At 35.9% G+C, this 16671-nt stretch overlaps 1 protein-coding gene across 1 annotated transcript; it reads left to right on the forward strand.

The window, feature by feature from the left end:
• The first annotated feature begins 7005 nt into the window (after positions 1 to 7005).
• On the forward strand, positions 7006 to 15845 carry LOC110007344 (uncharacterized). Its single transcript, XM_020667782.2, has 2 exons — positions 7006 to 7718; positions 14050 to 15845. The coding sequence occupies exons 1-2, from the start codon at positions 7293 to 7295 to the stop codon at positions 15358 to 15360; spliced, it is 1737 nt and encodes a 578-aa protein (XP_020523441.1). The 5' UTR covers positions 7006 to 7292; the 3' UTR covers positions 15361 to 15845.
• The last annotated feature ends 826 nt before the right edge of the window (positions 15846 to 16671 follow it).

Genomic DNA, 16671 nt, shown 5'->3' on the forward strand with positions numbered 1-16671 from the left:
CCGAAACTCCAGGTTCCGGGTTCCCATAGGTACGTATCATTTTCTTTGTTTAATTTAGTTTATTTTCATCATTAATTTAGTTTATTTTTTATATTTTATGTTTTTTCTTGGTTTGTAACATCTCAAAGAAAAAAATTTTAAAAGCAAAATACATTGATCTAAAAGCTAGCCTTGCCGGTGGATCCAAGAAAGAATCAAATCTGAATAGATTTGTGTCATTCTTGGGCCCATAATTTGAGCAACCCCGCTTTATCTACATTTACAAAAATAACTTAATTTTGTGAAGATTTGAGTTGATCTCACTCAGATATTGACACGTATCAAAATGTAAACAATGTTTTCGAAGCCGTAAAGAGATTTTGAAACAATTGAAGATTGATGGATTTTGGGAGAATTATTTGGGATATTTTTTGAAATACCTTATGTGAATTGTGGTTGGAAAGGAATAAGACAACCTTTGAAGGGATCAATTTAGATGTTGAGATGATTAAAAATAGAATTTTTGCATAGTCATTAGAGCTGGTTAGCTATTACAAAGGAGGGAAGAGGGGTCTCAATAGTGGATGTCGATTTAAATTTTCCTAATCTTATCAATTATTTTGTCAAGGTGATGCCAAAGGGTAGATGGGAGCCTCTATTGCTGGCAAATATAAAGCCAAATTTTGATGGAAGTTCGTCAGGAGACCTGGGTCTGGATTAGTGGAGTACTTCAAGCTAGTGATTTTGGAGTCATCTGTCTTATACAGATCCGTTTCGTTGTTTCTCAGCTAACCATATGAGATTGGCCTCTCTTTTACAAGGACTACTGCTTTTAGTGGATAGATATAATGGTGGTTATTGTGCGGTTGAAGGGGGCTCTATTAACGTAATTAATTACTGTAAGACGGAGACTAGCTACCATAGCAACTCAGATCAATTTGATTGTAGATTCATGGGCATCACCGGTCAGATTGAGGTTTCTTTTAAACATGTTTATAGAGAGGCTAAGGGAGGTGGTTTATTGGATAGTTTGCAATTGTTTGAATCTTTGCTATGTTGTAATCTTTCTTTAATCATAATAATATTAAGTAATTTTTGTCCAAAAAGAAGATATTAGAAAAAACGAAATTTTTCTAAAAATTTATTTCATATTTGTTTTTTGATTAATCATTAATTAATTTTTTATTTAGTCAGTACTATGGATGTCACAATTACGATTCACTCCAAATTTTACTTTGAAATTACTTGTTGCACTCAAACATGAACTAGAATCCCAGTGGCCACACTTATTTAACAATTCCATTAAACTAGCCACACTTATTTAACAATTCCATTAAACTATGTACCTATTCATCAAGATTGTTTTTCCATAAACTAATTGAAATTTTTAAATTTTTGAGTACTTTTCACAATTTTTTTAAGCTATGGATGGCACAAGCGATGCGAGTCAACCAATTCACCTAGTCCATTGGGATCCAGCTGGTGACCAACTTTTTCACCCAAGCCGACTTTTAAAAAATTCATAGACCGATCTAGTTTGGCTCTTTAGAAAAAAATTGTTCAACTATTTCCTACGGAATATATTTCCTATGAAAATCATTTTTTGTAAAATGGGTTTTTTCTGTTTAGATAGCATTTGGATGTAACTTGGATAAATTTCTGCTTGGAGAAGGGATTAAATGCAAAGATTCTCTAAAAGGAGACGAAAATAGAAAGAAATGGCTAGAGCAAAATGGAAGTAGAAATATATTTCTATGAAAGAAGAGAGAGAGAATGAGATGATAAATAAAGATATAATGATTTATAGAATGAGAGAGAAGATGGGGTTTTTTGTTTTGGTTTGGGGTAGGGTGGTGTTGAGAGATACCGGAGTAGATTTGACTATTTTTTGTCTGAGCCCCCAACGATCTATACATTCGTTTTAGTCTTTGTTTTTTTTTGTTTTTTTGGTTTCTAGGGAAGCGTGATGGGGAAGTAAATTTTTTAGCTACCAGGGTGAAATTCTCTAAATTGGACTTAAAATCGATAAAGTGATTTCTAGCATAAAAGGTATCTGCCCTTGAATTTTGAGACAAATGGCAAAAATTAGCTATTTCCTTAGAAAATTATTTCTTCGTAATCTTTTATCAAGGATCCAAATAGTCCTTAAGGGTTCGCCATAAGACTTTAATTTCTATAATGGGAGATGTCTAAATAAGGTATTAACATTAAATAATCAAAGTATGCCGTACATCAAGATTATGCTCAAAGTTGTAGTTTCAATACTCAAAAGCCTTTTGATGACATGCATGTCTACTATGAGGCCTAGTTAAAAAAAATTTAAATGTAATTTTTTTACGCTTCTTGTAAGTTATATGCTTCCCCCCATCCAACCGTTCATTCTGAATTGATGGCTAAAATGACTCCAATCATAATGTCACGTCTCTACAGTATTACATTTTATATTTATTTTTTTTACAAACTATTTTGACTCCAAATTTTAGGCATTCACTCCTCTCTTAAAGTTGCACCTCTAAAAAAAAAAAAAATGTTCTCAATAAAATAAAATGCCTAAAATACCTCTGAAAGTTTCAAGAGGTATTCTAGTCATTATATTTTATCAAAAATTTATTTTTAATATTTTTTTAGGTGCACCCAATTGATATAATGGCACGTAACAAATTTCATATTCATATAATTTGTAGAAAAAATTAAAAAATAATAATAATTTGAGGCGTTGGATAGAGATCAAACAGTCAGTGTTTCACTTGGTTTAAATTGGACTGCTAGATTGGAGGAAACATATATTTGTTGGGTTTATGTGATAATTAAAAGTCTTATGAGAGCTTGTATAAGCATATTATATAGTGTGGTACTTTTGGAAACCATATTAGGTAATGCTATTTGCCGATGCTCGGACTTGGCTCGACGTCCTAGGCCAGTTGAGTTGGAAAATCCAAGGTACCTAGGCATATAGATAAACAGATGAGGGTTTAGAAGGTCATCCCTTGATGAGGCCATAATTGCATGAATGAGCGAGCTGGGTGATTGTGTGGCCCTTGTGTGAGATAGTTGACCACCATGATTTATTACATAATCCACATTTTAATATCTTCCATGTAGTAGGAGAAGTATAATTACCCTTTCTAAACTTTAAAACTCAAAATATATAGTATCGTACATCTTACAAACAATTAAAAAATTTGGAAAATAAATTATCTTAATAACAGGTAAAATTACAAATAACCCCCAAGATTAAATTTTCTATGCAAGTTACCCCCAACCAAACTTTGTTTCTCACTTTTTACCCCAAAATATATTTCTCAACAAATACCTCCCAACCCAAAAAAAAAAAATGTCTAAATTACGCTCCCTTATTTTTACTCATGCCTCTCTCTCCTATTTCCCATGAAAAGGCGGTCTAGCGTATTTTTAGGGCGGTCCAACAGTATAATGTCGGTTCGGTAAATAACAGTGGCAGTCCAACAGAACAAGTGGCGGTCTGGCACTGACAAAGAACACTTCGGCAATAGGCCCATATGGTCCAACACTGCCCAAGAGCGGTCCGACAATAGGCCCATGTGGTCCGACTACGTCAAAGAGCGGGTCCGACACTTTTTTTTAGTTTAATTGGGTCCGACAATATCAAATAGCAGTCCGACAACCCATGCAAACCCACATGAATGTTTGGTCAAAATTAAATTTTATGTATAAAAAAAAATATTTATTTATTTTTAGTTGAGGAGTATTTACTAAAAAAATATATTAAAAAAAAAAAATGTTGTAACTTTCATAAAAAGTCAGTTTTTTAAGTTATTAGTAATTTTCTCTTTGTTTATTGAGGTGCACGGCGCCCGAAATAGATACGCGTGGATCATCGAATTCCTGCGCTAAAATTACATTTAAGAGGTGCAGCTTTGTCTCTGCCTTCTTAATTTTGACCGTCGGGCCCTCCCATTTCATCAATGCCTTTTTTCATAATATTGGATATTTGCTTCTCCGGGTGGTTGGCTTTGTGATACGAGGGGCAGATGGAAGGATATTTCATATTTGCTTCTCCAGGTGTCTATGTGATACGAGGGGCAGATGGAACGACGCCGAAATATCACTCTCGCAATTAAGGTTCCGATGGCGGAGCTAGAAAAAAGGAAAAAATTTATTCAAGGATGCAACCTTATAATGTAGAACTAAGATGCAATTCAAAAATCCATTCAAAAAGGTGGTTTTAATGTTTAAAAAACCCTTTGATTGATCATCTTTTTATTATCATGAAAAATAAAATGATTTTAATTACAAATAATATATTTTACAACATATTATCTATACTGTCTATTTTCAAAATTTTCATATGTTTATAAATGTATTTTATTTTAACTATTTTTAAAATTTAAAATTTAAAATTTTATAATTAAATATAAAAATAGATTTTGAGATAATCCTAAAACATTTTACATCAAAATTATACACCAGGGTCAAATTTAAGGGCGCACCTTACCCCTACAGCTACCGATGCATTATATGCCCACTCACTCAAAAAAGAAACCCCCTTTTTATAAAAATTACCATAATGCCCTACTTTTATCGTTGGAAAACTCACGATTAACCCGTATCGCTAGAAAAATTACAAATGGATAACGATTTATGCTGAATTGGACTCGTCATTGTTATAAAGAGTTCATTGGTAATAAGATATCAAGCAATTAGGTATCAAAATTAGATGGCTTAGGGTGGACATAAGTGTACTTCATGGCGTGAGATGTGAAATATTAAGAAATGGAGTGATTTGTGACTTTTTTGTATTAGATAATCTGAAATTTAATTTCCTCGTAAAATAATCACCAAGAGAATTGAAGAAGCTTTTGTTTTGTTTCAACTAGTGGGACATATGTTTGTTATGCTTAAAAATATTTTTCGGAAGTATTTTCACATGAAAATCACCAAGAGAATTGAAGAAGCTTTTGTTTTGTTTCAACTAGTGGGGCATATGTTTGTTATGCTTAAAAATATTTTTCGGAAGTATTTTCACATGAAAAAACCCCTTATGTAATCAGGGCTTGAGTTTTTCGACACTGAGTTCCAATGCATTTTTTTTACACCAATTGGAAGCCAATTGGTGTGAAAATGCTTCTTGAGAAGTATTTTCACGCATACCAAATAAGTTTAAGCCAATTTTGTAAGGAAAAAGTTTACATAAAGCTGAGACTCTAAACAATCAAATTAGAATCTACCTCAAATTTTTCACTAGAAGATATTGTCTTGATGCCCAAATATCTTCAAATTGATTATCTCGACATCAATATGCATGGGCACGGGAAAACAAATGGATTTCAAGTTTTGGAAATCTTGTAACATATTTTTGGACTGTCAATTTTCAAGATTTTCAAGTTTTCATAGATCTGCTTGAACTATACTATTTTTTAAGCTTTAAATTTTATAATTAAATATGAAAATATATTTAAGGCTAACACAAAGATTTCCATCATTGAAACCGCATTTCTTGATACTATTTGAAAGTGCATTTTACTTTGATTGTTGGAACCTCGGCTTTATACAAACCACACCCATTTTGTTGTTGCCTTCAGTTTTGATTTTAAAATTCTATACAATTTCTGTAAGCCCTAGGCTTTACGAAAACAAACTAAAGTCTCACACTGAATCCTCATCCGGAAGACACTTTTGGTATCAAAATCTCTATAACGGTTCTAAAATGAATTTCTAAGAGTGACTATGAAATTTTTAAGTTTAAAAAATGGTAAAAATCTTGCACATCCATGAACACTTATTTTTAAAGTGGAATGACTTTGTCTAGAAAATGTGTTACAATATACATTAGTTTTAAGGCTTAAAATCTTTGTTTTTCTTTACAACTATAACGGTCACGCATCAAGATGATCGATTTGCAGTTTTTTTTGTTTTTTTTTTACACCAATAATTTTTAACGAATTTTAAGATGAGGTTTTATGCTCTTTATTTATGGGAAAAGTTTCTAAACTTCCCCTACAACATAGAAGATTTATTATTCCCCTACCATCCAGCCGTTCAATTTTATCAAGAGAGCCACTCACCTTTTGATCTTAGATCCAATGTCTCAAAGTATTTTATTTTTAGTTTTTTTTTTGTACAAATTGTATGAATATGAAATTTGGTACGTGCCATCTTCCCATTAGGGCGCACCTACAAAAAATATTAAAAATAAGTTTTCGATAAAATATAATGACCAAAATGCCCCTTAAAAATTTCAGGAGCATTTTGGTCATTTTATTTTATTGGAAATATTTTTTTTATATTTTTCACTATTACAAGTTTAATAGAGGATTAGACGTCCAAAATTTAGTGTCAAAATAGTTTATAAAAAAAAATTAAAAATAAACTAGTGTAAAGATGTGACATTGTGATTGGAGCAATCTTTGCCCTCCATTCAGAATGGACAGCTGGATAAAGAAAAACATATAAGCTTTATGCAGTAGCGGAAGTATTGAAAGCTTGCCTTTTATTTATTGGAAAAAGTTTATATAAGATTGTAACCTTACAATGAAGAGCTACGGATGCACTTAAAAAATCCATGAGAAAAGGTAGTTTTAATGTTGAGAAACCCTATGATTGATCATCTCAATCTCGAGATGTATGACCATGAAAAATAAAAAAAAATTAAAATCTTATAAATAGTATATTTTACAACATATTATCTACACCGTCCATTTTTAAGATTTTTATATATTTATAAATCTACTTAATTTTAATTATTTTTTAAATTTAAAATTTTATAATTAAATATCAAAATAAATTTTGAGATAACTTTAAGAATATTTTGCATCAAAATTAAATACGATTGGCAAAATTTGAAAGCCCACCTGACTCCAAAAGCTACGTATGCATCCGTATCCCATCTTTACTTCTAGAGCTACGTATGCATCCGTATCCGAACTGCACCCTTATTTATTTTTATAAGATTGCTTCCCTATAAAATATATATTTTTTAAAAGACGTAGGAATATTTACATCGGATTAGGGCAATTTAGGCACTTTATTAAAAAAATGATGTTCTTTGCAGGATTTAGAGGGGCCTGTCCGAGTCGAAAGAAGAGTTTCCGGAGGCGGAGTCTCAAGGAGTGAGAGTAGTAAGAGAGAGAGAGAGTGAGGTGAAGAGGTTTCAGAGAACCATTGTCAGAGAGAGAGAGAGAGCGTGGAGAGAGAAAGTCAGAGGGAGAGAGAACTGACTCCTGAAATATGCAGAGAGTACAGAATGAGCATTTGGACGTAGAAGCTGACAGTGAAAAGTCTTGAAGTTGCAGTTTAGAGAGCGAGAGAGAGAAAGCGAGTACTGAAATCCAGGCATGAGCAAAGGAACAAGGGCGTTTAGGAAGGGGAGCCGGGTCGAAGTTGGCAGTGATGAAGATGGCTTCAAGGGTGCCTGGTTCACTGCAACAGTGACGAAAATGGTTGGAAAGTTCAGAGTTACTGTTGAATACGATAACCTTATGAGTGATGATGAGAAGGGGCCATTAGTTGAAACTGTGGAGGTCCTCAATGTGAGGCCATTGCCCCCTTCTGATACACCTCGTGCTTTCTCTCTCTACGAAGAAGTTGATGCTTTCCACAACGATGGCTGGTGGGTTGGTGTGATTACTAAGGTGATTGCAGAGGGTCCCACGTATATCGTGTATTTTAGGAACTCCGGCGAGGAGATGCTTTTTGAGCTTAATGAGTTGAGGGTTCATCAAGATTTCGTTGATGGGCATTGGGTCCTGGCATCTTCACAGGTATCATATGCAAATGGTGCCCTCACTCTTTCTCTTTCTCTTTCTTAAGGTTTCTTTTCTCTCTCTAGAGATGGGTTTTGGCTCTGTACAAGTTCTGAATTGCATTCTTTCTTTAGATGGGTTTAAGGCTCTCTCTGTTTGTGCATGCATTGCCTCTCTCTTGGCTTTTAGCATGTGTCATCTCTCTCTTTCTAGCTGGGGTTTAGGCATGCAAGGATCATAACCTTTTCTCTCTCTACAAGTTCTGGTCTGCAGTCTCTCTTTCTTTCCCTATGGTTTTAGGTTATATATAGTTTTTTTTTCCTGTATATGTTCGATCTCTCTCTTTTGATGGGTTCAGTCGTCCTTTTCTTCTAGCAAAACAAAATGTTGTTCTTTCTTATTCTCACTCACCAGACGGCTCAAGCTTATAGGGTTTGAAATCATTGATCTCTGTCTCTCTCTCCACATGGTCTAGGTTTCCTTGTGTATATTGGTTTGCTGCAATCTCTTCTCTCTTTTGTTTTGGGCGCTATATGCATGAAGTTTTGGCCCTTTTCATTTGTTCTTTATCTGGTTTCCATGGTGGTTTTCTGGTGTTTGTGTGCCTCATGTTGTTATTTACTTATTTTGGATACTTGTTGCTTATATCTGTAGAGCTGGTTTCGATTCACGTTTTTATTGTTTTCTTCATGGGTATTTTTCTTGTTGGTTTCTTTTTGTTCTATGTTGTGTTGTCTATGATCCAGGTGTACTTGAAAATGTTACATCAGTTTGGTTTTGTTTTTCTGATTTTGATAGGTATTTTTATTATTCCCTTTCCTGTTCTCTTTATGCATGCTCCATTTCTTATGTTTTTGTGGTTCATTGGCGGGTTTAACTCTGCTCTTGTTGGTTGATTTGATGGTTTCTAATGCATTCATTTTATGTGGTTGATCTTTCTATTCTCTTGAAGGTGCGTGCTTCAGTTTCTTCTGAACCCTCTTGTTTGTATCTCTTCCTCTTTGATGATCGTTGGTAGCTTTTCTCTATGAAACTGAATATGAACTCTTCACTGTATTCTGATATATTTCTATCCTTGTCCCATTTTATAATTTTTAATCTCTTGAATTATTCTTTGTGCGTATTAGTTCATCATTTTCTGGCACATGTTATAATTATAGTCAAAGAGCTTCTCCTTACTGGTAGTTTCGAGACTCACTTACTCTTAGATTCAGTAGATATGGAGTAACCTATGTGGTTCTTAATAACCACTAAATAGGTTTAGAGCATGGTAGATTCAGCCATGGTGTATAGGATGGAGTTTCAATACTTTGCTTTTGGAAAAGTGTACAATGTGATTGTGTACCTTTTGTATAGAATTTCACAATCACCCCAAGCTGTCGGATGTGAAATTAAGCCATTGGGGCAGTACCATGGACCATGCTCAAAATCCAATAAATCTTTCCTTGACTTTGTGCAATGAAATGAAATCATAGTTATCCGAATCTCTAAACAAAGATCGCGATTCCGATTCGGAACCCTGAATCAACAAGTTTGACTAAGATTTACGAAACCTGTTTATGTGAAGTCTAAAACCTTGATTCTTTCCAATATTTACTGAATCTTCTCGATTCCACCATTGGTGAATTTCGATAATAGACTTAATTAAACTGGTTTCCACATTCATTGGAATTCCCTCCCCACCCCCCCCTCCCCCTTTTTTTTTTTTATTTTTTCCTTTTGCCTTTTCCTGAGAAGTGATGTTTAGAAGTTTTTAAGGCATTAAACTACTTGAGCTAGACACTCAATCTCCAACAATAAGGTGTAGTCATCTTTTTTATCAGAAAATGACTAATAGAAACCAAATTGGTGGTCCATGTTCTCTAACGATATTATATTGATCCAATGTAACATAAATAATGTAAACATGCATGTATGCATGTTGGTCAATGAATGACATTGAGACATTTATTGTTTCCTCCTCGGTTCCATCTTGATTCCAAGGATGTTGGAATCTCGATTCCATGGATGAAGGAATCCCAATTCCATATTGCTCAATTGTAACTCGGTCGGAAACTCTATTCCAAAGATTTAGGAATCTTGATTCCATCTATGTAGGGATCTTGATTCTATTTTGGTTGAATCTCTATTTCGAAGAAAGGGAATCTCGTCCCCCACAATTCCTCTTGTATGGATGTCGTTTTCGAAAAAAGGAATCTTCCAACCAAAGGCCATTCCACGCATTTGATTCCTAAATCGATTGAGTTCTGAATCGCTTCGCTTCAGGTGAAACACCCTTGTTTACATCTGACGGCTTGGGGTGCTTTTGACCTTTATGTACTAAATCTAAACGTATACAGTCGCTTTACTCTTTTCTGTGTAAAGAAGGGGATGTAGCTATAAAGACCATGGTGAAGCTCTTTGATTTCATGGAATAGCTTGTCTTAATGATCATTTCTTTACCTGTGCCTATTTACATCGACCTAAAATTTAGAGTAAGCTGTCGTGATTTGGGGTGTGACTGTATTGTTTATTTGTTTTTGCTGGCCAGGAGGCCCATAATTCAAGGTGTACCTCAGGCTGATCGATGTCATGTACCATGCTTCTTGATATGGATCCATTCGCTTGTTGATCCTCCCCTCTTTGGGCTTGAAGTGTTTGGTTGGAGGACCATCCTAGTTTTTAGATTATGATCCTAGTTTTTAGATTATGATAAAAGATAATTTAGTTAGTTCATCAAAAAAGTAATAAAAGAAGTGTGTGGTTTCTATAATCCAATTAAGGTGCACCTCCAAATTTTATCACAACATGTAATTTTAGTGTAAAAAATTATTAGGATTTTCTAAAATCCATTTTCATATCTAATTATAAAATTTTAAACTCCAAAAATGGTTAAAATCAAGTAGATCTATGAACATATGAAAATCTTGAAAATGGACGGTCTAGATAATGTGTTGCAAGATGCACTATTTCTAAAACTAATTTTTTTTTTTTTTTTTCATATTCGTACATCTCGATGTCTAGATGATCAATTAGAGGGTTTTTCAGCATTAAAACAAACTTTTCCGATGGATTTTTTAAGTGCATCTTTAATTCTACATTTTAAAGTTGCAACGTTATATAAACTTTTTTCCATAACAGAAAAGCTAAGTTTGGTCACTTCAAATTTAAAGTTGTGTCTGTTGTCAATAAATGTTGAGCATTTTGTTGGGTGCAAATCGAGTTGTAACCAAAGAGATCTATCTGATTAATTTGGTGATTCTCGGACTGAAGGCAAAAGCTGCTGTAGAGTTGTCATAAATTGATGTAAATAACTCTAACCTATTGGAGTAGCATCAGGGCCATCTCAAGGCAGGGATTTATTAGTTGGATGCCAAAATCAAGAGGTAGATGGCTTAAGAAGGTGATATAACTGCTAACTTCTTCCATAGAATTGCATCCTGCAATATAACGTTGGGGCAGCTCTGTGAGCTACATGGAGAAGTCCTATGACCAGGGATCCCTATATTAAATTCTTGGTCTAATGGATAAGCAATCAGTACAGCAGATGGATATTGACTATCCTTTGAAGCCTTTATTTTAGTCAATGTGATATCCAAGCTTTTTTAGTTGTTCTAAACTTTATTTTATTTTTATCGATAATGTAGTTGTTCAAGTTATTTTTGAGAAGGAGATATCCTCTCTTCAATTTTGTATTTGCCACAACCTGTGAAGCTTTTAACCAACTTGTTGATATCTTCATTTTTCTGTTTCTGATAATCGCCGAGGCTTTTAACTGACTAGTTGATAAATCAATAAGAAAAAGAATGATAAGAGATTTTAGGTTGGTATGTAGAGCATATGTGGTTTCCCTCATCTTCCATTTGCAGTTTCGCGAGCTTGTTCTCTGCAGAAAAATTGAGAATGATACTTAGGTGCTCTATTTATGTTACAGACCCTTCTTTTGGGCCTGTTTCTTCATTCTCCATGAAGGTAGGGTGACATACTTAATGGCTATATTGGGTTATCAAAGTAAAAAGTTCTAGTTTTTTCTATCTAGATAGAGAGAACTTTCCTCACAACCAAGTATGTTTCTGGCAGTGGACATTCTCATAGTTATGCAGTTTCAATTAGATATTTTCAGCTAGATATTTTTCTGTATAAATTGAATGGGATGGGATGATGCATCTGTGATTCGTACAATGCTTTGTCTTTTATTTGAATTGATTTCTCTTTGCCCCTCTCTATGATTTTATGGTTGTATCATAAATTTACAGTAATAATTATCTTTATCACACTTTTGGTGACTCGCAAAGACTAAAAATGATGCCAATGAGGCAATTTACGCACTAGAATGGTCCCAGAAGAAGTGTTTGTTATCACTCTTAAATTCCTCTTACAAGTTTGTAGTCCATGTGTGCATTATATATACCCATAGAAAAATGTGCTTAGTGTTTATGGTTTTATCTACCTTAGTGAAAGTAGTTCAAGAAAAACTACCAAATAGCTGTCACTCTGTCTTTGGTTTAGCAGTGTGACAGCCTGGATTATGGGTAGTGATCATGGGTGTGAACTTTCTCATTGAAACCTAGCTTCCCAAAGAAGGTAAAAAAGACAACCAAGTAACTTCTAAACTAGGTACTCAGTAGTCAGAAAGTTATAGCTGCTTGCCATTTTTTTTTTTTTTGAGGCTTCTACTGTGCTTCAGAAATGTAAGGGCCATACATGAATTTTTATTTTGTACTGCTGTGCTCCTTTCATTAAACAATGCAGTTTCTTACTCTTGGATTGTTCCTTATCCAAAAAAACGAACATATATATTGCATTTGTCTTGTTAAGCTTTTCCTTTTCATTCCTAAGATATCTTTTGCGAAACTGTAGCATGTCTATATTTTTCGTATGTCTGGGTGGCACATTTAGGTTCCATACTTTGAAGCTTTTGGCCTTTTGTGCTATTCTTCTGTTGGAAGCACCATTAAACACAACAAACAAAGAGAAACTATCTAACAATGGTACTAGATTTTGACATTTAGAACTTACTTTGGCTTATGCATTTAGTTTTATAAGTTATACAGCTTTTGTTTAGCCCTATGCTAATGTGAATGCCTCCTATCTCACCTAGGCCTCAAGTAAGTGGGATACTATAAATGGCATGACTGTATGTTGTTGCAACCCCGAGTACTTTCTTTTAAAAACTAATTTGTGTGGCTCCAATGCCGAAGAGGAGGTCTTTTGATCAAAAGTAAGAAACATTAGTAGAAATACCTTCTACTAACCAAAATAAGAGGTCGAATGGATTTGTTTGTTGGCTCTTGAATTAGACATTCATTAATAGGCTTTTGGCAACTGTGGTTGCTCTCTTTTTTCTTTATGCTGAGTTTTTTAGCTTCAGGTTTCATTGGCCATAGCCAATGAGGAAGTCCCTTCTTGATGGAATAAGAAGAAGACACGAGCAGAATTAGTCTAGTACTGACCCGAAAAGCGCACAGAAAAACTGGGGCTTTTGCCTACTGAAGCTAGCCATTCGTTAATAAACTAACCACAACTGAAAACTATCAAAGAATATAGTGTCTGAGTACACGTCGACATAGCAATGCCTTATAGTGTTAGTGCTATTCATCACTGTCTTATCAAGAGGGATTCACTTTTTTAGAAATGAGTTTCAAACACCCAATTGTGATACCTAGTAACCAAATTTGTATTGACCAATTAGAATGCCATTTATGCATAAGTCACTTTTATAAGGAATCGAGCTTGAGCTTAAGTTGTTAGCCGTTGATTTTGGCAATTCTACATCTCGAGTTCGATTCTGAGTGCTGAACTACCTTAAAAAAAAAAACAAAAAAAGTCGTTTTTATAAGAAACAACCACACTTCATGGAAATATTTATTCAAAACATGCATATTCAAGCATGGGGTTCACTAGTTCACAGAAGACGTCAAGACTGTTCCAGAAATTAATGATCTACCCTGGAAGCTCAGTCAGTTGAAAAGGATGGTTGACATCACAATGATGAATAAGAGACTTTGCATGAACATGAAAATAGAAACGAAATTGTAAGTTTTCAATTGATGAATGGTTGGTAAGAAACCAGAATTAACAGTCTGCAATTTTTCCTCTAATGGTATCCTTTTTCTTGCAAAGCAAATCTATCTTAAAAGTTCATGTTTCATGTTCCATCTGTTAAACTGGATGGGAGATACAATATTCACTCTGTTTCTTTCTAACAATGTTATTTTCACAGATTTATGCCAATGTGTGCTTCTCTCTTATTTTTAACTCCTAGTTTCTCTCTCATTATTGGGATTTGTTACAAAAGAACCAGAGCCTTCCATGAAAATTCTATGTTACTCCCTCATTCATAACCTGTGGTTTTCTTTCTCATTGTCAGAAATTGCTACTGGAAGAACAGTTCAACAAAAATGAGGAATCTATTCCTCCCAGCAATAACTACAATAGATCTTTAGAAAACAGAGAGAAAGATCCATCCATTGAGCCAGAAATGGAGCCCCTGGTTGAAGCTTTGCCACTTGATGAACCAGAATTGAAAAAATGTGGATCTAATATTAGAAAAGCGAAGAAACTTTCTCCCTTATCTTCAGTACCTCTGAAAGGACCTGAAGAATCTGAAGAAGAGAAAGATGATTGCATTGTAACTAAGGCAATTTTTGACCCTGTAAAAGCAAGTAGAAGACGTGGAAGAAGTTCCCAAATGGACATGCTTGTTAAAACCCCAACCAAGGAAGGGGCACAGAGAGCACAGAGGGGGGAAGATAATGGAAACACAAGTATGGTTGCCCCGTCTTCAGAGGAAAATCCAAGCCAAAACAGCGCGGTAGAGATCAGAGAGTTTGAAGAGAGGAAGGCTGATGGGGTCATGTGTCGTGGGGCAAAAGGGGTGAAGAAGGCAAAGAAGGGGGTAGATAATGGAAGTATATGCATGGTTTCCCCATGTTCAGAGGAGAATGCAAGCCAAAACAGCAGGATTAGAATAGTTAAAAAACTCTCACTTTCTCCCTCATCTTCAATACCTCAGAAAGGATGCAAAGAACCTGAAGAAGAGAAAAATGATAATGCAACTTATGACCCTAAAAAACCAAGCAGAAAACATGGAAGAAGATCTGAATTGGACATTTCTGTTAAAACCCCAACCAAGGAGGGGGCAAATAAAGCAAAGATGGGGAGAGATAATGGAAACAAAGGTATGCTCACCCCATCTTCAGAGGCGAATCCAAGCCTAAACAGCAAGAAAGCAAAGACAAAAGCCAAAGAGTTTGAAGAGACGAAGACTGATAGTATCAAGTATCATGGGGTAAAGAAGGCGAAGAAGGGGAAGGATAATGGAAGCAGTCCATGTTTAGAGGTGAATCCAAGCCAAAAGAGCAAGAAAGCAAAGACTAAAACTGAAGACTTAGGAGCGAAAAAGACAAAGTGTGCTGAGATTTACGTGAGTATCCCTCATATGAGAGTTTCAACGAGAGCGAGAACTGGAACTGATGATTTGGCCATGCTAGCTGGAACCTGTAAGGATATGAGTTTGGCTACTTATTATCTTGTTCTTCAAACCTTGTATATTCAAGGTGATCACACATGGGGCAATGAGATATTTCTTGCTGGTCTTCGAGCTGCACTAGCGATCAGTAATGATGAACACATGGAGGAATTGAAGCGAGTCACTTCTAACAAATTTATCACTTCTTAAAAGGTGATAAAAGGTGGGGATTTTGTGGGTTTTGCTTGTGAATAGGGTGAGGCGTTTTTGTTGTGGAGGTCAAAATGGTATTGGCATGTTTTTTTTTGAAGGTCCTTACAGTTTTTGGGCTATTTTAGGTAGGATGTAAAGGCATTCTGAAATAGGTGGTTTGGGTTGTGAATGTAGTTTTTAGAGATAATAGCTTGTTTTTTTGACCTTTGCTGATACTAATTTCAGACGGGTGGAAATCAGACTGGGGGAAATTTCAGACTGGTGGAAAGGGGTTTGGGTTTGGGTGGGGGAAATTTCAGACTGGTGGAAAGGGGTTTGGGTTTGGGTTTGATTATGCGATACCTGACTAATTTCTCTCTCATTTTTCTCTCCAGATTCATGTTGAAGGAATTGGAGGAGCATGTATAGTAAGATTCAATGGTTTATGGCATCTTCGTAATGTGCTTTAGTCGTCGATTAATAATATGATTAATAACTGTCAATTTGGGGTGGATGGTTTTTAGTTTTTTTATAAATGCTACAGCCAGTTTTCATTGCGTTTAGTCGAGTGCAATGATTTAAAAATCGCCGAGTCAAACCGGACTCACCTGGTTCAACTCGGGAATCGGCACAAGCTGTGTCGGTTCCAGCACAAAATCGGGAACCGCCCGGTTTTGCTCCGGTTCTAGAGCAGAACAGTCGGTTCTCTCCCGGTTCTGCGGTTCCCTCCCGATTCTAGCTGGTTCCCTCTCGGTTCTAGCCTTCACGTGTGTACGTGTCCCGCGTGCCACACACAACACTCACACACGTGTGATACGAGCCGTACACGTTGCCACATGCACATGTACATGCACACACGTGTGTGCATCAGGCGTGCCACATGCACCACTCCCACACGTGTATGTGTGACACGAGTGGTACATACTCCCACACATGCCACACGCACATGCCCGTGTGTACGTGGGTGCCACAGGCCGTGCCGATTCGAATCGGACTCGCCCGATTCGACTCGGGAATCCCCACAGGCCGTACCGGTTCCAGCACAAAATCGGGAACCGCCCGGCTCGAAAGCAGAACCGTCAGTTTTCTTCCGGTTCTAGCGGTTCCCTCCCGATTTTAACCGGTTCCATCTCGGTTCTAGTTGGTTTTCGACCCGGTTTTAACCTTCACACGTGTACACACTCCCACATGTGCCACATGCACATGCACTAGTGTACGTGGGTGCCACAGGCTGTGCCGGTTCGAATCGGACTCCCCCGGTTTGACTCGAGAATCAGCACAGGCTGTGTCGGTTCCAGCAAAAAATCGGGAACCGCCCGAGTTCCAAGT

Source organism: Amborella trichopoda, chromosome 6 (genome assembly GCF_054954075.1).
Source record: "Amborella trichopoda isolate Santa Cruz 75 chromosome 6, AtrichopodaSantaCruz75HAP2 v2.0, whole genome shotgun sequence".
Lineage (NCBI taxonomy): Eukaryota > Viridiplantae > Streptophyta > Magnoliopsida > Amborellales > Amborellaceae > Amborella > Amborella trichopoda.

What these genes read in the sequence shown, in the direction of transcription:
- LOC110007344 (XM_020667782.2), top strand. Translation starts at nt 7,293, where the DNA reads ATGAGCAAAGGAACAAGGGCGTTTAGGAAGGGGAGCCGGGTCGAAGTT. An exon ending in GGGTCCTGGCATCTTCACAG is followed by an intron (nt 7,719 to 14,049) that starts GTATCATATGCA and finishes TCTCATTGTCAG; the next exon opens with AAATTGCTACTGGAAGAACA.